Source organism: Cetorhinus maximus, chromosome 14 (genome assembly GCF_964194155.1).
Source record: "Cetorhinus maximus chromosome 14, sCetMax3.hap1.1, whole genome shotgun sequence".
Classification (NCBI taxonomy): domain Eukaryota; kingdom Metazoa; phylum Chordata; class Chondrichthyes; order Lamniformes; family Cetorhinidae; genus Cetorhinus; species Cetorhinus maximus.
Genome location: NC_135892.1, coordinates 96501391 through 96527372, shown reverse-complemented (window position 1 = coordinate 96527372; position 25982 = coordinate 96501391). Strand labels below are relative to the sequence as shown.

General features: G+C 41.9%; 1 protein-coding gene across 1 annotated transcript in view; it reads left to right on the top strand.

Annotated features, from left to right (window-relative positions):
• Positions 1-25982, top strand: part of ryr2a (ryanodine receptor 2a (cardiac)) — a 794383-nt gene that overhangs the window by 597008 nt on the left and 171393 nt on the right. The window contains exons 55-61 of the mRNA XM_078557297.1: positions 2406-2543; positions 4138-4215; positions 7755-7830; positions 10527-10650; positions 14897-15012; positions 21797-21861; positions 22881-23002. Coding sequence (XP_078413423.1) covers positions 2406-2543; positions 4138-4215; positions 7755-7830; positions 10527-10650; positions 14897-15012; positions 21797-21861; positions 22881-23002 — 719 coding nt within the window. The remainder of the gene's footprint in view (positions 1-2405; positions 2544-4137; positions 4216-7754; positions 7831-10526; positions 10651-14896; positions 15013-21796; positions 21862-22880; positions 23003-25982) is intronic.

The following is a 25982-nucleotide window of genomic DNA, read 5'->3' as shown; positions in this document are numbered from 1 at the left end:
AGATCTTTTTGGAATGCTTCTCTTGGGGTAGATGCTATCACGAGCTCGATTACTTTGTCGGTTAGCTTGGCTGCTGTGAAGTCGCAATCATGCCTCTTGTCTCTGCATCTACTTATGAACTGGTCAATGGTCTCTGTCGGTTGTTGTCTAAAATACATGAATTCCAGAGGGTGTATTCTGAAGTTGAGCTTCATACGTAATAGATCTTCAAGTGTTGACCATATTATATCTGGATTTTTCAGATGATTATCGGACAGACCTGATGTGTTCAATTTTAATGGCTTGTTTATCTGGTTTGGAAATATTGAAGTCCTGAAAACGTAACTTGACATGTTGTTGGAGCAATGTAAATGCAGATAGGAGATCCATTGCTTTCCAATTGAGTGTTGGAAATTTTGTGATCATCTTGTAGCTTTTTGCAGGATTTTTAATACTATCTGGAGCTATTGACAGCTATTTAGGATTTCTACAGTGTGCTTTGAGAGTTGATTTAGCTCTGAGTTGCAGTACCTTTAGTAGCCACTGCCTTAGCTGGCTACAGGTTACTGCCTGACTGCAATGGGGATGATGTTGAGCTCTTTATGACTTTTTCCCAGTTTAACTCTAAGCTCCACCCACAAAAGTGATTTTAGGCAGGACAATGGCTGCAGGATTTCCAAAGTGTAGACATACTGTGGGAAAAAAAAAATACAGGCTTGTTCTAGCTGCTAGGAGCTGTTCCTGAATTGAAGCTTCTTCCCAGCCTAGTCTGCAGTATTTAGTTTCACCAGTAATGAATTCTTCTGTCTGTGGAGTTCTACTCAAAGTGAGACCACCTGAATTCCTACAGAGCTGCAGAATCACTTACACATGGTGAGGCTTAATGGTTGTTTCACTTTCACACCAGTTGATTTCTTCAAAACTGGAGTCAATGGGAATCAGGGGCAAAACTCTCCCCTGGTTGGAGTCATACCTAGCACAAAGGAAGATGACTGTGGTTGTTGGAGGTCAATCATCTCAGTTCCAGGGCATAACTGCAGGAGTTCCTCAGGGTAGTGCCCTCGGCCCAACCATCTTCAGCTGCTTCAGTGACCTTCCTTCCATCCCAAGGCCAGAAGTGGGGATGTTCGCAGATAATTGCACAATGTTCAGCACCGTTCGCGACTCTTCAGATACTGAAGCTGTCCATGTCCAAATGCAGCAAGACCTGGACAATATCCAGGCTTGGGATGACAAGTGGCAAGTAACATTCACACCACACAAGTGCCAGGCAATGACTATCCCCAACAAGAAAGAATCTAACCATCGCCGCTTGACATTCAATGGCATTACCATCACTGAATCCCCCACTATCAACAACCTGGCAGTCACCATTGAGCAAAAACTGAACTGGACTAGCCATATAACTGCTGTGGCTACAAGACCAGATCAGAGGCTAGGAATACTGCAGAGAGTAACTCACCTCCAGACTCCCAAAAGCCTGCCCACCATCTACAGGTACAAGTCAGGAGTGTGATGGAATACTCACCACTTGCCTGAAAAAGGTCTATTTATTTTGTTTTTATTTGTATTTCTTTTTAAGCAAGCTTGACAGCACCCATGTAAAACAGCCCACTTGATTGGCACTCCATCCACAAACATTCACTCCCTACACTACAAAGCACAGTGGCAGCATTGTGTACCATCTGCAAGATGTACCAGTAGACACATGGGAACACCACCACCTGGAAGCTCCCCTCCAAGCCACTCATTGTCCTGACTTGGAAATGTATCACCCTTCCTTCACTGTCGCTGGGTCAAAATCCCGGAACTCCCCCCCTAACATCACTGTTGTGTATCTGCACCACATGGACTGCAGGGTTCAAGAAGGCAGCTCACCACCACCTTCTCATGGGCAATTGGGATGGACAATAAATGCTGGCCTAGCCAACGGTGCCCACATCCCATGACTGAATTAAAAAAAAAGGTTGATGCTTGTATTCTGCTCAGCCAATTCTTCAAAAACAATGCTGCCACCATGTCACGTTCTGCTTCTTTTCAATGTAATTGTACCAATAATACACAGAGATTGGTATAACATTCATGTGGGTTCTTTATTTGAAGATAAGACTTTATACAGATAGTATTCACTAGGAGGTTAAATATAGTACATCTGATCTCTATCCTGCTGCTTGCAGACAGAGTATGTCATGGGACTTATACATCACATTCTGTTGAGCTGCGTAATGATTGACAGTAGTTTAAGATATGCTCCTTAAAGGTATATGCAGATCATATCATAACATTATACACATACCCTAACTCACTTTTTACAACCTGAGGAAAACCAAACTAATGTTTTTTGATTTCCTTAAAGACCCTCCATTTTAATTTTTTAATTGTAACTATAAATGAGAAAAGCGTAACATGTTCTAATAAAATTGCAGGACAAGGAAGTGTATCGTTGGCCAATAAAGGAGTCCCTAAAAACAATGGTTGCCTGGAGTTGGACAATTGCGAGAACACGAGAAGGCGAGTCCATGGTCCTATATAACAGAACACGTAGAATCTCTCAGTCAAGTCAGGTAAGACCAACATAAAAAAACTAAAGCCTGAATTTTCCATTGACTAGCAATTCAACAGTTGTGTTTTGGAATGGTTTTAGCTGTCTTTACCAACTAAAACCATTTGGCACTTGGCACCCTCACTGATCATATTTACAATGGGAAAAGGATGTTGTTTGTAGCTCCCAATTTTTTGCTATGCTTAAAAAGAAATACAAATAAAAACAAAATAAATAGACCTTTTTCATCCTGTACATCACCAGGACAGCCTGTCCTCCAATCATTATTCCAGTCATCATCTGTTATCAAACACTAGCTTAACCATCAACACAAAGTTGGATCTGTTCCCAGTCAGGAACCCTTCCGTTGTCAATCAGTTCTTGAATAGCAGCTCTACGATGATGAACATACATTTTACAGAGACTTGCAGCAGACATCTGTTGTGCATACAGAAATGGTTGCTTCTCTACTTACTAATGCAGTGTATGTACTAAGTATTACCTTTAACACATTGTGTTCTGCACCCCTTTCTGCATATAGCATTGGCCTCATTGATTCTACTAAGTATAGTAAGGCATAGATGCAACATACAACTGAGGGGTGAAGCAGGCAAAATAATGTAACAAAAATAATATATAATTGAAACAAAAATCGAACTCTGGAATACCGTATTTGGATAATACTGGATAAAACATATAGGTCTGAATTTTATCAATATAGAAGAGGTTCCATCCCTGGGATTCAAAGTAGAAGCTGATCCTGTACCAGCAAGTGTCAGGACATTGGGGTAGGGTTACACTACAGAGTGGCCAATGAAGAGGCCACTGCCGGGAATGCTGTCCAATTGAGAGTGACAGCCACCACCCAGAGCTGCTGGTCCAATCAGGAGGCCAGCAGCTCAGCAGCCTTGGCAGTGTGAACATTAGAATTGGCTGCTTCTGAAGCTGCAGGATAGAGAGGGTGCCTTCATGTTGAGCCCTTGAAAGCAAGGTAATATTTTGTCTCAATGGTGGCAGGGCCATGCAGGGCAACCCCGGTGATCTGTGGTCATATGCTCCAGTAATGGCACTTTTCCACGAGGTCAGCCATTGCCACCAGGGATTTCTTCCCCCGTGGCTGTGGCAGCATCTCCTAATGCCAGTAAAACGGCGAGGGAAGGAAGTGGCCCTTAATTGGACCTTAATTGGCCTAATTGGGTGCCTGGCGGATGGCTGCGCCACTGAGGTGCCTGGCGCTGTTAATATGCCTTGGCAGCAGCAAAAAGTTGGACTCTCCTCCTGATGCTTTCCACAGCTATTTTACCAGCCCTCCTGCCTCCCAGCCCATCTCCATAGGGCTGGTAAAATCCAACCCTTGAAGTGATACTGATATGAAGTGACATTGCAAACGGGCTGGTAGCAACCCACCTGCCTGGACTATAATGATAGAAGATGGTGTGTGGTATGGGGAGACCAAGGAAAAATGGTGAAAACAAATCAAAAGGCTTCCACTCTTCTTTGTCTTTCTATCCCTTCCTTCTGTTATATCTCATTTTATTTAAATAGATGCAGAAGATAACTATTTCCATCCATTCTTTGCACCTGCCTTTACAATAGTGTTTCTACTTGTTACTCAGGTTTCTGTAGATTCTGCACATGGTTACAGCCCTCGGCCGATTGACATGAGCAACGTTACACTTTCAAGGGGCCTGCATGTAAGTTATTCTTTTACAGTTAATCTGTTACAATATATGTTCTGTGTCAGTGACTATGTGACCTGTTGTGAAAAGTGCTACTGAAGAATTACATTGAAATTATTGATATTATTTATAGCTTTTCGTACTGAAAATCTCTGAAAACATTCACACCTCTTTCCAGGGAACCATACAGCACATGCCAACCAAACAGCAATTATTATGACACAGCTGATGGTAAATGCTGAACTGTTCAAATCCCAGAGGGAAACTTGAAACAACTGTCATAACCAATTTTTGCAATTTCTATGTTTCGAGATGCAGGCTTTGAATTCAGTTATATTAAGACCACCGCGGCTGAAGAGGTTTTTATAAAATTAAATTAAGCATTTATTAATTAAAAGATTGTAAGCACTTACATATGTCTACAAATTACTACTATAATAACTTCTAAAAATTCCCTAATTAAACTGACTCCCATTTACACCCCCCGTTAAGGCAACAGTAAAACACACAGATTTAAAGAGATCCCTGGTGAAGCACACTCTGGATAGTCGCATTCAAAATGAGTTTCTTTCAGCTCTGGGTCCTTGCAGGCAGCGGCTTGAGGCTTACAGGCTGGAGACTTTAGATCTTACAGTACAGCCCATCATGCTTATGCCAGCTCTTTGAACTAGCTGTCCAATTAGCCCCACTCCCCTGCTCTTCCCCCTTATTGGGAGGGAGTTTCAGAGCTCTAATACCCTTCCTGTGTCATAGCCTTTCCTAATTTCACGCCAAACCAGCCTAGTTCTAATTTTAAGATTATGCCCATTGTTCTGGATTCCCTCACTGGAGGAAATCACATCTCTATATCTGCTGTATTTTTGGTTTTATTTGTAATTTTAAAATCTCAATCACCCCTCAACCATCAAACTCAAGGTATTACAAGCCAACTTCATGCAATCTTCATAATGTAATGTTTTAAGCTCTGGGACATTCTGGTGAGCTGCACTGCACCCCCTCCAAGGCCGATATATCTTTGCTGAAGTGCGGTGCCTAAAACTGACTGCAGTGCTCCTAATGGGGCTTGATCAAGGTTCCGTACAACTGAAGCATACTTTCCTCACTTTTGTATTTCAACTTCCTTGAGATAAAGGTCAACCTTGTATTTTCCATTTTGATCTTTGTTTTTTACCTTCGCCGTTGGTTTTAGTGATTAGTGTACTCCTCCATAGTTCCCAGTATGTCCCTTTTAAGGAACTGCACCTTAATGTGGCTCTTTCCCCTCTTGCTGATCCTTTCCCACTTCTTTCCTTGCAGCTAGAATGGATACGGGCAGGAAGATGCCCATTTTAGTTTTTTTGGGGATTCATGGAAGCAACGTACCTGTCTAAAATAGCATGAAGGGCAAGGTGTGTGCAGTCAATGAAGCCCTGGATTAGGGCCAACAGCTGCAACCAGTTTTAAACCCAGAGCCCCTATCTTTGTTTCCAGTTATTTGTGGGAAAAGCGATGAAGGTGTTTTATCAAGCATAACATCAGCTGCTTCTTGCAAACATAAAGTCCAGGCAGACAGACAGACAGATGTTCCCTATATCGCCTGTTTCAACTGGTAGGAGCCAGAGACAAAGGACTTCAAGGCCTTAGTGACTGGTACTGCAACAGGCAATGCAGTGTCAGTCAATGGATTGCAAGTCTTGTTGCAGGAGGCAGAGCAACTCTGTGGCAGCCTCCCTTGAGAAGCACAGACTCCTTAAACTGCTTCTCTGCAAAGTTAGACTTGTAGATTTAATTGGGAGGTTCAAGATTTCTGCAAGTTTGCTTCTTCTAGCTGGTCTTGCTGCAGCGTCATGTGTTTTTTTCACCTGTCCTGCTGCTCCTCCTCCTTTCTCTCTCTCTCTCTCTTTCTAGCCTGAATAGGATTGTTAAATGTGGTTGGAGAAAAGTGCATTGTTGGTACCCCATAAGATTTCAGAAGCTGGTCGAGCCACTAGAAGCACTTTAAAATCGAGTAATTTGCCAAACACTGAACTACCTGCTGAAAGTCTCTGAATCCTACTATAAGTTCAAAGAGATGAATATACCTTTAAGTAAAAAAACAACTTGCATTTATATAGTGCTTTTCACAATCACGGGACATCTTGGAGCTTTATAGCCAATGAAATACTCCTTTGAAGTGTAGTCACTTGTTGTAATGTAGCACAACACGTGGCCACCTCCTGACTTACTACCAGTTGATTTGTAGCTAGGTTGAGAGAGCTTTGATGGCAGCGCTGATGATGTGTTACAGGCTTAAAGCGCATCACCCGATCTGAATTTAAATACATTAATTTGGCCTTTGGCCCTGCCTTTCTGCTAGCCACCTAAATTGAAGCCTTCCCAAAAATTGGAATGAGAGAACCTGCATTGGTAAATTGGAGCTTTATTTCCCTTGAAATTTTCCTGCAGCTGCCACTCATTGACAGATGTCATGAGATGAAAATCAGCATCAGAGATCTCTGTGATAGGAAGAACCACTCTGCATGTAGTCTCACCATACTTATTCAACCATTATCCTAAAAGGCAAACTTCATCATTCCAAACACTAAAATGGATGGTGGGCTTCTTTAATTCTCTAACACCAAAATAGTTCCATTTTAATGCACCAGCAAACTTTTGAGGATAATTTTCTCTGTTTGGTATTTCAAGTATCCCTTAAGAAATTTGTGCATATTTAATGATACTTGATGTGATTCTATTTAGAAGCTGTTTCAACATGGTAACTTGTCCTACAAAAAGTTAATTGCTGGTGGGATTTAAATGATGCCCAGAATTAAAATAGTCCAGGCCTCATTCTTGGAGCGGAGGGAGAGTTTTAAACCGGTGCCTGTATCTCGAACTGCCTGGAGTTAAAATCAGGGTTGAACAGTTTGTAAAATACATTATTATTATCAAAATGTCTGCTATCAGTAATGCATGGAATTACTGGATGTGTCACTGTTTATGGGACAAAAAGGCAATTGTCATAAAAATATGAGAAGTAGTAGCAGGAGCGGGAAAAATGGCCTCTTGAACCTGCACCATCATTCAATTAGATCATAGCTGAGCTTCTATTTCAACTCCACTCTTCCACCTGATCCCCATATCCCTTGATTCCCAACATGCCCAAAAGCCTATCGATCTCAAACTCGAATATACTCATCAGCTGAACAGCTGATGAGTATACGTGAGATTTCTCCTCACCTCAATCCTACATGGACAACCCCTTATCCTGAGACTATGACCCCTAGTGGAAGCAGCCTCTCAGCATCTACCCTGTCAAACCCTAGAAGAATTTTAAATATTTAAATTAGGTCATCTTTCATTCCTTATAAACTCAAGCCAATCTAAGCCCATTCTACTCAATTTGTCTACATGGTTCAATCCCTCTCATTCTAGCATCCAGGCATGTTCTTCCTTATTCAGAGAATCATAATCTACGCACTGAGTTTGATCAGTAAATGGTCGGTACTACAGCTTTCGCTTCTCAAGAAATTATTCTTCACAGTTCAAAATATTTTAAAATGGTGATGACCATATTTCTTTGCAATTTATCACAGGCAATGGCAGAGCTTCTAGCAGAGAACTATCATAATATCTGGGCTAAGAAGAAGAAAAACGAACTAGAAGCTAAAGGTAACGTGACATGTTACATTATCATTAGGTTACTGTGAGATTTCTGGAAACTGTCGGATTTTAACTACTGCAATTTTATTCTGATTATTTTACATGTATGTAAGGAATTGATAGGTTGGTAAATCTGGTGGCAGAGTGCTGAATTACTGTTCCGTGATTTGGTCAAGATTCGATGGGTACTTTCTACTTTGCTCCAACTAAGTGGAGCTGATTTGGTGCTCCTGTACTGGTTTTGAAGTTGTGGAGCGGCCCATCTCATAACGTCATCCTACAGTTTAATCTGCTTTTCTTGATCAATAGAAGAAAATGGTCACTCAACTCCCCAACTTTTCTTTATCAGGGAAATAGCCTGTAAATCGTAAATGACTAGGGTTATTTCTCTTTGGAAGGCAATTATCATCTTACTTCTGGTCATGATACATTGCCTATTTATATATTTTTTTCTTCCACAAGTATAAACCTCTATTTTATTTCCATTTTTCTGGACAGGCTTCTATTTTTAAGCTATTTTGTTCCTCTTCTTCTCAAGCCCGAGTCTTTCTCCAATGTGCTAAGGAGGAGAGCAGCCAACCTAATCCCAGCTCTCTGCCAGTGCCAATGTAAACAATCTGCCAAGTGATGGAGCAGTTGGAAATCTCTCCCCACTTTTCCCTGTCCCCTGATATAGCATATCAATTTTGTGTGTTATTCTCTTGTCCTTTGGTTTAATACATGCCTGTGCACTGGTAAAGCTACTGATGAAGGTAATAGCATTGCTCCTCACTGAGTTCTCAAAGTAAATTTGTTACGAAAACAGAAAATGCTAGAAACACTCAGCAAATGATGCAACATTTGGGAAAAGTGAAAGGTGGGGTTAGTGCTTCAGGTCGATGACCTTTTGTTTTGTCATGTAAGTCTAAACACTTAACTGCTTTGTCCCTAACAAAAAGTGTGTTTCAGAAGCTGCTTTCTTATTGATACCAGCATGTGGAGCAAGCAATGCCCAGGTGATGACCTTGTTATTACTTACCATTGTGTCAGTGATCCTTATTAAGATGGTCATTGACCAAACAACCTCCAGTGTTTGCTCTTTGGACTCAATAATGACACATTTGGGGGATTTTTAACATAACCCACCTTCCTGTTAGGATTGGATAGGCCACCTGTTTCATATCCCACTTGGTTTTACTTTCCATTGTAGTCAACAGAATGCCAAATTGGACCGAGTATAAAATGTATGACCACTGGAAACTTACAATCCCTCATCAAAAGGCCCGCAAGGACCTGATTGAAAATCTGTACTGAATAGTGAGGCACATAATGGTGTTAATGACAAATAGATTTCCTTTTTTTAGAAAAAATTGAAGTAACCATGCCAAGACTTTAAAATGCCATCAGCTAGATAAGGTCAAGAATAATTTCCAAAATATTTTGGTTGGGAATTTCCTCGGAGCCTCTCATGCCCTCTTCACCCTGTAACTCCAGCGGAAACTCAGTTTACACGCACAAGGGGGGGGTGGGTTTCTGCAATGTTATGGCAACGGAGCAGACGAAGCCCTAAGGAAGTTCACTCACTTTACGGTTGTTACCCGTTTCAGTGGATCTTTTTCTTGAAATGTGCTGAGGACTTTCTGGTTACTTATACTGTGAAAATGTGCTTCTTTCTGAAGGGAGGTAAAGGCAATAATTTAACCAAGATTATTCAAAAAGAAAACTGGAACAGGTCATAGATCTAGAAGTAAATGGACACAAGTAAAGGGAAAGGAAATCAAATGCACAAGCAAATTGCCTGATTACACCAGATTACATCTGCCATTTTATAGTTTATTTTATTTTTGTCACTCCCTTTTTCTCCTATATTCTGATCCCATTGCACCTTTTCTTGTTCAAATAAGGGACACAATATCAACTCACTGGCTTTTGCCAGTGCCTTTATCGATAATTAACTGTTAGGGCATATGTGAGAGTGATTTGTCCCTATGCAGAAGTATCTCTTCTCAGTTTCCTCTACTTATATGTCAATGTTAATGCCAATCACATTATTAAGATTTGTTAGTGTCAATTACATTGTTAAGGGAAACAGCTGATAGGCATTTGAACACATATAAATAGGGGATAGCTGGGACACTGGGAATGGGTGAGTAGTGTTGACTCTGAACTAAGTCAATAAACTCAGCAAAGAATGGTTCTATGTCTTAGTTTTGACTTCACCAACTGACGTGGATCCTGTTAACATTACAGCATGATTACAATTAGTGATTTTCTATGTGGCTTGCACCCACTCTACTGACCATTGCCACTTTAAACATCATCAGTAATTCTTCAGAAGGATAATACTGTTTAAATATTTTATTGAACAGAAATGTAAATCATTTTTACATGTAGACCTCTTCCATTATTCAAATGCGGCAAAACATTTTACCTACACAAAGGTTACAACGTAGAAATAAGCCATGTGGCCCAGTCAGTCCATGTCAGCACTTGCTGTCCACATGAACAAATAGTTCTAATCACATTAAGCCATTCTGACCCCAGCAGTTGCCATATCCCTTTCTCCCCATTGCCCTTCATTCAGCTATCTAATCTATCGTGAATGTTGACATCGTTTTAGCCTCAACTACTTAGCCTGGAAGTGAAATTCCACTGAATGTGACCAAAGAACATTATTATGAAATGCTGCTTATTTTTGATGTCAGTGGTTGCTATTGTCCCCTCAGGAGGAGGAAACCATCCTTTGTTGGTGCCCTATGATACGCTGACAGCGAAGGAGAAAGCCAGAGACCGAGAGAAAGCGCAGGAAATCCTCAAGTTTCTTCAGATCAATGGCTATGCAGTCTCAAGGTATTAGTGTCCAGTATGACCAGGACAATAGCTTTAGACCCAGTCCACTAATTTACTAATGCAAGTGTTGCTACTAAAATATTAAAAAGTAAAAAAATATAAGTCTGACTCCTTACTACATGGCAATAGTAAAAGTTATATTAATGGGAGCACCAATAACAGCACACGTTTGTGTATTACATATAAAATTGTGAAAATGATATGTGGTGATACAGCATTTTCACCCTACTCCACCGAGTGTATGATTTTCTAGCCTACCATTCCAGCCATGCAGTTTTTGTTGGGGAGGTGGCATTGAGCAGAAGTCTTGTAGCAAGGAACATCCTGGTCCCCTCTTATGTACTTCCTCTTGTACGGTCTTCAAGTGATACAGGTGAAGACTGCAGACTTTTCCAGCCTATTGTCTTTTAGCAGAAACAGAACGTATCAGGGTAGTTTGACAAAAACCGGAATAAATAAGGGGAGACATGAACAATAAAAAAATTTCAGCCAAGCTCTGAGCTACTTATTCTTCAGAAAATTGAGGCATGTTTTCAATGAATCTCAGATATTGAAAGTCTGTACTGAATAGTGAGGCACATAATGGTGTTAATGACAAATAGATTTCCTTTTTTTAGAAAAAATTGAAGTAACCATGCCAAGACTTTAAAATGCCATCAGCTAGATAAGGTCAAGAATAATTTCCAAAATATTTTGGCTGGGAATTTCCTCGGAGCCTCTCATGCCCTCTTCACCCTGTAACTCCAGCGGAAACTCAGTTTACACGCACAAGGGGGGGGTTTCTGCAATGTTATGGCAACAGAGCAGACGAAGCCCTAAGGAAATTCACTCACTTTACGGTTGTTACCCGTTTCAGTGGATCTTTTTCTTGATATGTGCTGGGAGCTTTCTGGTTACTTATACTGTGAAAATGTGCTTCTTTCTGAAGGGAGATAAAGGCAATAATTTAACCAAGATTATTCAAAAAGAAAACTGGAACAGGTCATAGATCTAGAAGTAAATGGACACAAATAAAGGGAAAGGAAATCAAATGCACAAGCATGAATCTGCAGCAACAGGGCAACCCAGCACCCGATTCCTGTTTCATAGCTGCTGAAGTGAAGTGGAACTACATGAGGTGATTGCAGGAAGGGTTGCTAGCCTGCTCCCCTTCATTACACTATTGCTTTAAGTTTGTATTATAGAATGCCAGAAAGGAGGCGGAGGAAGAGTTGTGCCCACATACGATGGTGACCATCACTGGATGTGCTGACCTGTGCTACATGATAGATGCAGATGTCTTAGCAGCTGGTTGCACAGCTCTAGTTTGTTGGTCACTGTAGATGTTGCCCAGTAAATATGGCAATGACTGCAGGTGTAGTTAGTGGCAGTCTGAACAATGAGGTTAAGCTGGCTATTGATCACCCTGACATGCCGTCTTTCATTGAGTATCACTGACAGCATGGCATAATGTGATACAGGTCCTCCTGAAGAACCATCCCACATTATTGTTAGTTAGACATTCATCTTAGATGAATTCTATGATGACCTCCACTCCGTGATTGCTACTGTGGCAAAGTCAGACAAGCTAATCACTTTTGGTGACTTCAACATGAGAGTTGGTGCAGGTCACCAGCTGTGGTAAGGGGGTCATCGGAAAAAAATCAGGGCTGGCAGTTATGACAGCAATGCTCTCAGCAAGGAACTACCCCGCAAGAATACAAAGATGCCTCCATTGTCCACCTGTACAAGTAGAAAGGAACTTGCCAATCTTGCGACAATCATAGAGGAATCTCACTCCTCCCCATCACCAGCATAATCTTTGCCAGAATTTTCTGAACTGCTAAGTACAACATCTTGACCAGGATCTGCTGCCAGAGAGTCAGTGTGATTTTAGAAAAGTTCGAGGAATCACTGATATGGTGTTTGCAGTTGGACAGCTCCAGAAGAAATGCCAAGAATAGAACATTGACCTCCACCTTGCATTTGTTGATCTGATCTAGGCCTTTGACAAAGTCAGCAGTGAGGGCCTTTGGAAGGTAATGGAGAAATTCATCACAATGGTTTGACAGTTCCATGATAGTATGCTCCTGCATGTCCTGAATAACAGTGAGTCTTCTGACCCTTTCCCAATCCCTAATGGAGTTAAACAGGGCTGAGTGCTAGTGCCAGCCCTATTCAGCACGTTTCTCTCTGCCATGCTCAGCAATGCCTTCCATGATGGCAATTCTGGCATCAAAATCAGCTATCACATGGATGGGAAGCTGCTCCATCTGGACAAAGACCAAGGTGGCCAAGGACATGCTTTGCAATTTTCCGATAGTTGATGACTGTGCTGCCGCTTCAGAGCTGGACATGCAATGTAGCATGGGCTTATTCTCCAATCCATGTGACAACTTCAGCCTTACAATCAGCACAGAGAAATCTGAAGTAATGTACCACCTTGCACCAGGAAAGCCCTATCTCGAGCTGGTCTTCAGTCCATGACCAGAACCTATCAGGATAAGTGCACTCATCTTGGCAGCGTACTCCCTCGGCACTCCATATTGATGACAAGGCACATACAAGAATTGCCTAATTAAGTGTAGTCTTTGGCAGGCTTTGAACATCGATCTGGGAACAAAGTGGAATAAGTCTGCCGACCAAACTGAAAATCTATAGAGCAATAGTCCTGCCCATGATGTTGTAAGCGAGACTTGGGCTGTGTACCAGCCTCATGCCAAGAAGCTCAACCACTTTCACTTGAGTTTCCTTCAGAAGCTTCTGAAGACCAGATGACAGGACAAAATGCCAGACACTGAGGTGCTCACTAGAGCTGTCAGGCCAAGGATCCACAACATATTGAGACAGTCACAACTGAGTTGGGTTGGCCATGCAGCCAGAATATTTGACACTCGCTTACTTCAATCAAGAGCTTGAGTCTGGGGTATGCTGTCATGGTGGTCAAAGGAAGCACTACAAAGACACTCTGAGGATTTTGCTTAGAAGTTTTGATATCAAGTGTGAGTCCTGGGAGAAGCTCACCCAGGATTGCTGCACCTGGTGCCATCAAATAAAAAAAACAGTGTAGCTTCCTTCGAAGGCAAGTACCCATCGAAGGCAGAGAAGAATCACAAGGAGTGGGAATCCTGAGCCAGCAGCTAGTCCAACACTCAACCGTCTGTGATATCCTGGACTATTTGCAGCAGAAACTTCCAGGCAGAGATCGGTTTTAGCAGTCACCAACGTACCTGCCAGAATTCTACCAAACACCCCAGGTGATGAACCTTCACTTTTGAAATCTTCACTCTGAAGGATGTACAAGACCACTGACAGCAGTGGTGAAGAAACATCCTACATTCCGGTTCATTAGACATGCATATATCTTCGTGGCACCATTGTGTCTGCTTTCTCAGCTTCTTTTGTGAATAGGAATCTCCTCCTGCGGTAATTCTCTATCAAAACAATAGCCACTGCTATCGGCTGCTGCAGAGCATGGGCATGGAGTGCACCTTGTGAAGCCTGACCCACCTGGCATCACCTTGCCTTCCAGATAGGTCAGCTAAGGTGATTCCCATTATAATGATGTTAATAATGATATTTAAGTGGACAAAAATGGCACCTTTTTCCACACAAGCTAATGAAAATCTAAATATCTGAAAAATAAAACGCACAGAACAAGTGTAAAAGGACAAGGCAGAAACTGCTTTAAAGTTGTTAAGCGAATCTTCTCACTCCATGTGCAGCTTAGTGCCAAGCAACTCTGGATAGCTGTTATATGTGGGTGGGATAAGGGTGCTGATCTTGTGGGATGGCTGAGAAATGTTGGGAAAGGATGGTGTAATTCTGTCACCTCCTGAGTCTTTACATTTTGAATTTCCCATGTGCTTCAAATGGGAGTTTCCTGCAACCAGCATGAGGATAAGCCCAAAACAAAAACAGAATTACCTGGAAAAACTCAGCAGGTCTGGCAGCATCGGTGGAGAAGAAAAGAGTCGACGTTTCGAGTCCTCACGACCCTTCAACAGATTTGTTTTTTGTTTTTATCTGTTTTTATCTGAGGATAAGCCCCTTAGCTTTGTTGCTTTTTTCTATTTCTTCTTCTTCAAATAATTCTGTAACTGGTTGTTGTTTGAAGACAATTTCCAAATGAATAATCCCCATTGAGAAACCTTAAGAATGTAACTGGTTTCGGTCCTCTTTTTTGAAATGAATACGATTCCCAGCACATTTTAAACGAGAAGTTTTGTCACAAGAAATAATTTTAACGAGACTGTTTTTCCCCCAGGGGTTTAAAAGAGATGGAGTTGGATACACCTTCCATTGAAAAACGATTTGCCTACAGCTTCCTTCAGCAGCTCATCAAATATGTTGATCAGGCTCACGAGTACATACTGCAGTTTGGTAAAGTGCATATTTACATACAATTAACATGTCCGGTTCAGATATTTTGGATGCCACGTTTGCTTGTTATTCCCCGTGTTTGCATTTTGTAAGATCTAGAATTCTTGATAAGCCAGCTTACTTAGTTTGAATGAATAATAGTGGGAGGACTCATGTGGAGCATTAACGCTGGTGAGGACTGGTTGGGCTGAGTGGCCTGTTCCAGTGCTGTAGACTCTGTGCTGTGCTAAGTGACTGATTTAAGTATTTTTTTAAATGTTGTGCAATTTTCCTCATGCCAGTTAGAATATGGCGTAGGAAGTCAAACAGGATGGCAAAACCCACTAGAAAACAATTTAAAACAATGCCTCACTTGACTATGTTGGGGACGCCAGACACTGCAACAAGTAGCTGGATGACCTATCTACCTCCACACAGTGAATCTCTGCCTCAGCTGCTCGATCATAGAAGCCACTTTGGAAGGAAGAATCACAACGAGCCTTAATTTTAAATAGCTTATCATCTGGTTTAAAATAGCGCAAGCCAATGCTGTTCATGCAATCATATTCTTTCCCCCACCTCTCCCTCCCCATTCAGAGATGATGCTTTATAGATCTAGAGAGATGGGTGATTATGGCAGCAAAGAAAAAAAGTGCCTTTATAAAAATATAAAAGAATAACTTGTATTTAGATATTGCTTTTCATGACCTTTTTAAGCCAATTAAGTACTTTTGATGTGCAGTTACTGTTGTAACGTGGGAAATGCAGCCACCAATTTGTGCACAGCAAGCTCCCACAAATAACAATATGACACAAACCAGATAATCTATTTTTGTGATTTTGATTGTAGGATAAATGTAGGGCATTGGGGATAATTCCCCAGCTCTTCTTCAAATAGGGAAAAAAGAAGGACTTGGATTCATATTGCCCCTTTCATGACCATTGGATGTTTCGAGTGCTTTACAATTAATTAAGTACTTTTTGAAATATAGTCACTTTTGTCATTCTTTGTAACCAACTTAGCCGTAAGTGCTATGGGATGATCTATCTCGGCCTCCACCTGAGTTCCCCAGCATCACAGATGCCAGCCTTCAGCCAATTTGATACACTCCTCATTATATCAAGAAACAGCTGAAGGCACTGGATACTGCAAAGACTATGGGCCTGACAACATTCCGGCAATAGTATTGAAGACTTGTGCTCCAGAACTAGCCGTGTCCCTAGCCAAGCTGTTCCAGTACAGCTCCAGCACTGACAATTAACCAGCAATGTGCAAAATTGCCCAGGTTGTGTCCTGTCTATAAAAAGCAGGACAATTCCAAACTGGCCAATTATCACCCATCAATCTACTCTCAATCATCAGCAAAGTGATGGAAAGGGCCATTGACACTGCTATCAAGCAGCACCTAGCCAACAATAACCTGCTCAGTTTGGGTTCCGCCAGGGTCACTCAGCTCCTGACCTCATTATAGCCTTGATCCAAACATGGACAAAAAGCTGAACTTGAGGTGAGGTGAGAATGACTACCGTTGACGTCAAGGCAGTATTTGACAGAGTGTGGCATCAAGGTGCCCTGGCAAAATTGAAGTCAATGGGAATCGGTGGGGGGTGGATAACTCTCCACTGTTTGGAGTCATATCCGGCACAAAGGATGATGGTTGTGGTTGTTAGAGGTCAATCATCCGAGTCCCAGGATATCACTTCAGGAGTTCCTCAGGGTTGTGTCCTAGGCCCAACCATCTTCAGCTGCTTCATCAATAACCCTCCCTCCATCTTATGGTCAGAAGTGGGGATGTTTGCAGATGATTGCACAATATTTAGCACCATTCGCAACTCCTCAGATACTGAAGCAGTCCGTGTCCATATGCTGGACAATATTCAGGCTTAGGCTAATAAGTGGCAAGTAACATTCATGCCAAACAAGTACTAGGCAATGACCATCTCCAACAAGAGAGAATCTAACCATCTCCCCTTGATGTTCAATGGCATTACCATCACCAAATCCTCCATTATCAATACCCTGGGGGTTACCATTGACCAGAAAGTGAACTGGACCATTCCTTTAAATACAGTGGCTAAAAGAGCAGGTCAGAGGCTGGCAATTCTGCAGAGAGTAACTCACTTCCTGACCACCCCCAAAGTCAGGAGTGTGATGGAATGCTCTCCACTTGCTTGGATGACAGCAGCTCCAAAAACATTCAGGAACCTCGACAGCACCCAGGACAAAGCAACCCTCTTGATTGGCACCCCATCCACCACCTTAAACATTCATTTCCTCCACCACCGATGCACAGTGGCAGCAGTGTGTACCATCTACAAGATGCACTGCAAGACTCCTTCGACAGCACCTTCCAAACCCATGACCTCTACCACCTTGAAAGACCACCTACAAATTCCTCTCCAAGCCACTCACCATCCTGACTTGGAACAGTATTGCCGTTCCTTCACTGCCAATGGGTCAAAATCCTGGAGCTCCCTGCCCAGCAGCACCGCGGGTGTTACCTACGTGGGTGCAGCAGTTCAAGAATATGGCACCCCACCACCTTCTCAAGGGCAATAAATCCTGGCCTAGCCAGCAACGCTGAATGAATAAATAATTTTTTTAAAATGTACGTGTAACATGTGAACTGTTACAAGGATTTAGACTTGAATAGAATAAATAATGACATTGGCAAAGACACCAGATTACAAAATTCTCAAGCTAACTTTATTGAATTTTGTTTCAAAATTGCAAGGATATGAATGGCACACTGATAGCTGATGAACAAATTAATAACACAATGCAAGACCTATCAATGAAAAACAAAACTCACAAACTGACTTTTTTCAGTTCCGTTGTGTCCTCATTTTATACATACCCCAGAAGCTGAATCTTCCCAATCCACAGTAAAACTGGCCTGTCGTACTTTAAACTATAAGATCAAAGGTTTACACATCCAATTGTTTGGATGATATCCACAAAGCTGAATCTTCCACACAGTCCTCAGCCTTGCCCTTTAATCTCTTTACATAACCCACAGAAAAACTGGCCTGTTTCACCCAGGCATTCTGTCTTTAACTCAACCGCGTAAAACTGGTGCCTCCGCTCCAGCTCCCTGCTTTAACTCAACCAGGAGACTAAAGGGTTACATGTTCCCTGAACAATACTCATAAGCCACCCAGCTTAGCTGGCCCCTTCTAGTCTCTCTTCATAACTGGAGCGCAGGTTAGATGTCCAGGAGAAAAAATACAACTTCTGACGTGTTGGCTAATGTCTGGCTGTACAGCGAGGAACAATGGAAGGATGCCATTCTTATACCCCTCTGATCATGTGTTCAGAACTTGTGGTGATCAGGGATTGGTTACTCCCTGCATGGTCAGCTCTGTGAGCGCTGAAGGGCGATGCTGCTCCTCATGAACAGAGTCCCTATGCACTGTTTCAAAATGCCCTTTTTGACTGTTACAAAACTCCCAAAAAGATGTAGCTTTCCCCATTTCTGATAAGCATCATCCAAGTATCTTCCATCACACAGTTTCAAGGTTCCTCGCTCCCCTAACCGTAATGATGACCATGGGACAAGAAAAAGCTACAAGATTCCCTTAACGAGATTCATCCTTCCAGTGTTTCAATTATCATAGATATTTGTATCATTAGAATTTTTACAGTAAGGACAGACCTCGCACCTAAATTCTTATAAATACATACTTTTGGCCATTTTATTGCCTATATCCTGACTCATGAATGAAGTACACAGGACATTTCATACTGATTTCTTGTTTGCTTGCAGAATGAATTGCCCAGGTTTCCCTTACTATTTTTCACTCCCTTAACCCTGTGTTGCCACAAAGATCAAGCTAGAAAATTCAACAGTGGCCACTTCGACTTAATATTTCATGCCTTATGTACATTCTCATAGCATAGCAGACATAACTGTAGTCATGGCATATAGCCGAAAATTGATCAGTTACATAGCCATTTCACTCCATATTTATAAGTTCACCCTTAGTGACTGGTGGTTGGTCAGAATCCTCCTGTCACTCATGCTTGAGTTTCTTTCTCTTCCGAGTCCTTCAGGTGTGGTAGTAAAAACCGTTCCAGTCAACGAGTTCTCTGGTGTCACCTCTGTTGGCACAAAAGATAACAAATACAGCATGATAGCCAACTGCTCCAGTACCAGTGTGTGGGAGATGACCCTGACCCATTAGTGTACTTCGATACTCAGTCCAAAGTCCCATCATTTACTGTCATCGCCAATGACCTGCATTTCCTCTCGAGTCTTCCCGTTCTGCTGTTGAAGGTTGTAAAGGTGATGGTTGGATGCACTAATTTTCCGTCAGAGTTTCTGCAACTGTTTAGGTAGTGGTGGAAATGTCATACCCAAATCTGGTGACATAATGGTATAACTGTTCCTTTATATCATCCTTTACAAAGATATGCACCTGTTCATGAGCATCAACCTTCAATCATACCCGCATCCCCAGTCTAATAGGTAGTGCCAGGGTAAAATAAAATGCCCCATCATTAATGGGGCAGGTCCAGGTTCCCATGCTGGTATTTCTGGGATGTGGTTGTGACACAATATTCACCTTCACCTGCATATGTTAAACGCACCAGAAACTGTTCTCCCCTGATTACCATCATGGTGCAATTGGGCCCCATCCTATCCCAGGTGATCCCATAGACTGGGGCCACATATTCGGTTATGCCAAATGAGGAAACAAAGGCATTCCCCCTCTGAACACATCCTGTTTGGTCGGGGCCACCCAATTGATCTCATCTACTTGTGGCACATGTTTTGGGTGTTGGTCATATGATGACATGTGACCCTGCCCTACTATGCCAATATTCTCAATCCTAAAAAGGGGATTGGGCTTCTCCTCCTCCCTCAAAATAGGGTAGTACAGAACCAATCCTATTGCTTTGGATCACTATTTACCAGATGGCACTCATGTTTCACCGGGTATACCTGCACCAGCCCCCAGATTTTGCAAATATCGATGGTAAATTGGTAGATTGGTCGATTGACATACCCCTCAGATGTTTGCCAGTTACCCAAGAGAGTAATTTCCCTTCTGCAATTTTCTGAAGGTGTTTCGGGCCTGTTCTACTAAACTAGAACCATACATTACACATACATCATTTTCAGCAGCTCCCACAGAGTCATTTTTGCTTCTTTCAAAATTTGGTGAGCATGTTTATCCCACTTTCCCACCCCATCATATGAATGAATAGTCATAGTCTAATCTTCCTCTAATTCTCCCTGTTCTACATCATGCAACGTATAATATTTCCCTTAATCTATTTTTTTAAATTATTCCTTCATGGGATATGGCATTACTGGCTAGGCCAGCATTATTGCACATCCCTTATTGCCCTTGAGAAGGTGGTGGTGCACTGCCTTCTTGAACCACTGCAGTCCATGTGGCATAGGTACACCCACAGTGCAGTTAGTGAGGGAGTTCCAGGATTTTGACACAGCAACAGTGAAGGAATTGAGAGATATTTCCAAGTCAGGATGGTGAGTGACTTGGAGGGGAACTTCCAGGTGGTGGTGTTCCCATGTATCTGCTGCCCTTGTCATTCTAAATGGTAACAATTGCGGTTTTGGAAGATGCTAATTAAAGAGGCTTGGTGGCTTGCTGTAGTGCATCTTGTAGATGGTACACACTGCTGCCACTGTGCGTCGGTGGTGGAGGGAGTGAATGTTTGTGGATGGGGTGCCAATCAAGTGGGCTGCTTTGTCCTGGATGGTGCCCAGCTTCTTGAGTGTTGTTGGAATTGCTCTCATGCAGGCAAGTGGAGAGTATTCCATCACACTCCTGACTTGTGCCTTGTAGATGGTGGACAGGCTTTGGAGGTCAGGAGGTGAGTTACTCACTGCAGGATTCTTAGCCTCTGACCTGCTCTTGTAGCCACAGTACTTATGTGGCTAGTGCAGTTCAGTTTCTGGTCAATGGTATGTTGATAGTGGGGGATTCAGCGATGGTAATGCCAATTTTCATCAACTGGTCTAAACTAGCCAAACCTAAGCTATTTACAAGTGATATCCTGGTATTAAAATGAGTTGCAGTGTCATTAACCAAACCTCATCGTACCCACCTATGAGAGTGCGGTTTTGTTTGATTCCCTGGATCCTCACAGAAACTAGCAATTTCTTCCTCATCTACCATGGTATTGGTTCTTTCCAAGAATTTCCATAAAACTTGATACAACATCTCATGATGACTCACCATATGGTAAATTCTGTTCCAACTTCATTGGAGGGGGCGGTATACCACATTACAGAAATGGGATCCCCTATTTGCTTCCATTCTCCCTTTGACTGGAAACCAAGTTTTTACATCCAGCAGACCGGACAGATGGAACCTTGGTTTAATGTCTCATCCGAAAGAAGGCACCTCCAACAGAGCAGCACTCCCTCAGTACTGCACTGGAATGCTGGCGCCTAGATTTCTTTGCTATAGTCACTGCAAAGGGACTTGGACCCACAGCCTTCTGACTAGGGAGCGGAAAGTGCTGCCAACTTAGCCATTCGTGACACTCACAGCAAATGTAATTTTTTTGTAGGAAACGTGAATGTAATTTTTTGTAGAAAATGTGAATCTGCATTTTGTTTTTTCTGGCACAATGGAGAGTGCTGCTCATGCACCAGTCACATTGCCTGTTCTTGAATTATTAGAATGTTTCTATTTGTGCCACATCCCAGTGCAGCATACATTAGTTGCACCAGTCAACATTCAAAATTATAATGCTTTGTTACGTTTTTAATGGGTGATGCATGTTTCACTCCCATTATTGTCAATGTTGTCTTATCCTTGCTTCTAGATCTTTGTTCCACAAGTAAAGGAGAAAAGTTTCTGCATGAGCAGGAAGTCAAGTTCTTTGCTAAGGTACAAACTTTTAAACTGATGAAATATTTGTGAGAAATGAATGTGTAAAGTGGGGTGGAACAATAATTTTTGAGCTGCTTTTCATGCTTCCCTGCCGGTGGATTTGAAGGCCCAACCCTCCCCACACCCCACCCTGCCCCACCCCACCCCACCCCACCCTGGCCATGGGTTTCAACCTGCCGCTGCCTGTATTTTATCTCTGGGTCCATTGGAGGAAGCCCCTCCAAAGGTCATTCCCCCCCCCCCCCCACCCCCTCGCACACCCTTAACCCTCTGCCTCCTGAACCTGGTCCCCACACCCCCTCCCCCTCACTGCCCTTATTGAGACCACCGGCTGGAGCAGAAGTTTTGCCTTAAAGCAATTATTGCTGCTCGCAGTAATAAATTACTGCAGGGCAGCTGTTGGGATCAAGGGTGGGTCCCCCTGATTTTTTAGACACAGCATAGCATCTGCTTTGGGTGGCATCTGTCACTTGATCTTGGAGTGTCGTGTATCCGATCACAGGTCGCCTATTGCTTTACATGGACGGTAAGCTTACTGTGAACATTAGGATATAAGTTACAAAATCCATGTTATTCTTATAAATCTGTATATATTTGTAAAGGTATGGTTGTGGGTGAAGGAGTAGTGTAATATAGTTCATCTTTTCTTGTTTAATAAATGTTTTATTCCTTTGTTAAAAATACATCAACAGACTCTGCCACTCTGTTCAGTAGGCGTCCTCCATGTTTCTAAACAAAAAATAAGTTAGGATCTATCAATCCAGGGTTCCACTCTGAGATCTGACTTGCCAGTAGTGACATCAGCTGGGATCATAACACCATGTTTGGGTCTGTTGTAGAGTAATTGATAAAGATTTGACTGGTAATATTAGTCAACAACTCTGTTATTGTTGCATCAGGTGACCACCAAGATGCTAGGTGAGCTAGGTGGCTCTTGGTCTTTTATCCTCTAGTTAAACAGCTGATGAACATTTACCTTGAGTGATGTGCACACTGAATGTTGTTCATTTTTACAGGTTGTTCTTCCTTTAATTGATCAATATTTTAAGAACCATCGCCTGTATTTCCTGTCTACTGCAAGTAGCCCTCTCAGCAGTGGAGGTCATGCATCAAACAAGGAAAAGGAGATGGTAACAAGGTAATGTTTGAGTGCTCTTTTTCGTAGCGAGTAGTGGGAAATCATGTGTCACACTTTTCAGTATGATTTACTTATTATTACAGCAAGGAGGAAAGTCATTTTAATGTAGGAAAAGCCAGATAATACTCAATTTCTTAATTGCAGAGCTACATTGCAACATTTAATCATTGTACTAACTAAACCAACTGATCACAGGTCCAGCCTGATGTGGTACAGTTTTGACTCGATTTTTGTTCGTGCTAAATAGAGAAACTGGGTTTGATCCTGTTTTTAGCTTGTGTGAAAGGTGCTCAGCCTTCCGTCTTACCTAGCAGTCTTCTTGGCCAGCCGAAACGTGGGCGCTGTTAAGGCAAAGCACCCCCAATGTTTCTCATTATCTGTGCATCTTTACAGATCCCTTCCTAAGTTCGTTTACTTGGAGATGGGCCTTCTCCTCACTTCTGGAAGGCAAAAGTGACGATAGGATTTTAGCTAAGGTTTCAATCAAACAGCAGCTGACACGTGGCAAAATCACCCAATCCACTGGCCTCCTTAGAAAAGGGAAAAGGTTGAGAGCAAATAAAGTGGATTATTTTAAGAATCCATTTGGTTTAACAACATCCTTTCGGGAAGGAACCTCCTCAGTCTGGTCCACATCCATTCAACACTATGTGTTGTCTCTCTACCTTCTTCATCTAGATCCCTTGAGGGAAGAAGGTAGAGAGAAACTGTTTGCATTGGTGAAAAGGTCGAGAACCAGAGGACGCCAATTTAAGATTGGCAGAAGAACATGAGGAAAAATGTATTTTGCGCAGCGCATGGTTAAGATCTGGAATGCACTGCCTGAAAAGGGATTCAGGCTTGGCTTTTAAAAGGGAATTGGATAAGTAACTGAAGAGAAAAAAAAAATGAAGGGCGCCGGGGAAAGGGTGGGGAAATGGGACTAGCTTACATGCTCTTGCCTACAGCTGCATGGACCTGATGGGCCGAATGGCCTCCACCTGTGCTGTTACTATCCTACGACAATATAAAGTAACCAAAATGTTGCTCAGTGTAAATCCTGGGCAAGACAGTCTAGAAAAGCCCCATCTTACTATTTGACGTGCACTGAGTTTGTTAGCCTTACCAAGGGTTTCTTAGGAGCACTGCACCTGAAGATAAGTGCTTCCAAGTAGGAGCTTCACTTAAAGGGAGCATGGGTCACAATTAGGTAATATCTCATACTCTGACCCATCCTCCTGTCAAGCAAAGTCGGGATTGCTGAGGTTACCCATTGACCTCAACACCTCCAGGCTAGCGAGAGAAAGGAATCAGTCAGGGTTCCTACTTCTGAATGTTCTCCAGTGATTCTTGCTGGGAAGGTACCTACCTGGATGATAATTGTAAAGAGGACTGGACTCAGCCATGATTTCTACTTTGATCAAAAAGCTCCCAGTCGCACATTGTCAAGGCTAACATACGGAGAATTGTCTCCTGGTACATGTGAAATGGTGCCCCAGTATTTCGTGCCATAGCTGCCCTGGGAGTGTTAAGAGACATCCACAGAGTGTTGAATGGATGTGGGCCAGACTGAGGAGGTTCCTCCCCTAAAGGATGTTGTTAAACCAAATGGATTTTTAAAATAATTCAGCAGCTTTCTGGGACAGCTCACAAATGACCATATTTATTGAATTGAACTTGAAAACTTGCTCTGATGGAAATATGTATGTACAACCTCTAGATTGTTAAACCAATACTGTAAGGATAAAGCCCACTCTTAACAATCATGCCACAATACACAATTATCTAATGCAATTACCGTCGTAAAAATGTTCCACGGTGCTTCACAAGAGCAAAAATTGAAAATCATAGAGTGTTGTTCACAGAGCCAGGTAAGTAGGTCACCTGTACCTGGTTTCCCTGTTGGCTGAGGATGATAGAGTGCAAGATAACAGGAAAATTATCAGTGAGAATGGAAGAATATGGCAATTTTGTTTTTTTGCAATATTATATAAGTTAAACAAAAATGAACAATATATAATTTATGACTGATTTTGTTGACAAGATCAGGCAACAAATCCCTTGGAGCCATTCAAAAACTTCACTTTACTGTCTGCCCCCCATAACCCTTGACTCCATTGTCTTTCAAGAATCTATCCAACTGAACCTTGAATAAATTCAATGACCCAGCCTCCACTAATTTCTGGGGGCCAGATACTCTTTAGCTAGTTTTAGAAGGTATTACTGTGGTGAATCCATCGCTTTATTTAAATACTAATCACTTATGAGGGGTATTTAAAAAGAGCATCTGTATTTGTGTTTCTTCTCCAGATTTTTTTAATAGTAAACTTATTAATATTTATCCTGACAAAATATCACAGTTAGCATAAAAGAACAATCCACATTATGGATTGATATTGCACTGTACATTATTAAGAACAAAGCATTAATATATTTGCATCAACTTCTTTTGCCCATTATTTGAACAAAGCTATGAACCTGTTTATATTACATGGGCTAACAATTTGTTAAATATGGATGAAAGAATTTGAAATGAACGTATAAATATTTTCTTTACTAACATCACAATTTGCAATTTCGGCACCTACATTTCCAAGAGCGCTGATACAGGCCTATAGTTAACTTACCCTGTGATTAGAGTGCCACCTATTGAGAAAACCTGGTAAATGCTGAATAATTTCAACAGAAGAAATGATATAAGAAAAATAGGTAAATGTGATGAATAACGTGGAAAATATGTTTCTTCTACTTTTGGGGGAAAAAAAACTGCAGATTTTTTTTCAAATTAAATGGTCTGGCTTTTAGAACATTAACATTTGATGTCTACAATCCTTGTTGTAATATACAAGGAGGAAAAAGAATCGATATTTTAAATATATATTCAGAAAACCAATTCAACATGAAATATCTTTAATCAATAAAAGTAAAGATCTCCCAGCCAGGAGAAGAAGCTTTTTTTCACATAGTATTTATGAATGTGTTCGTGTACTGTTCTCCACAG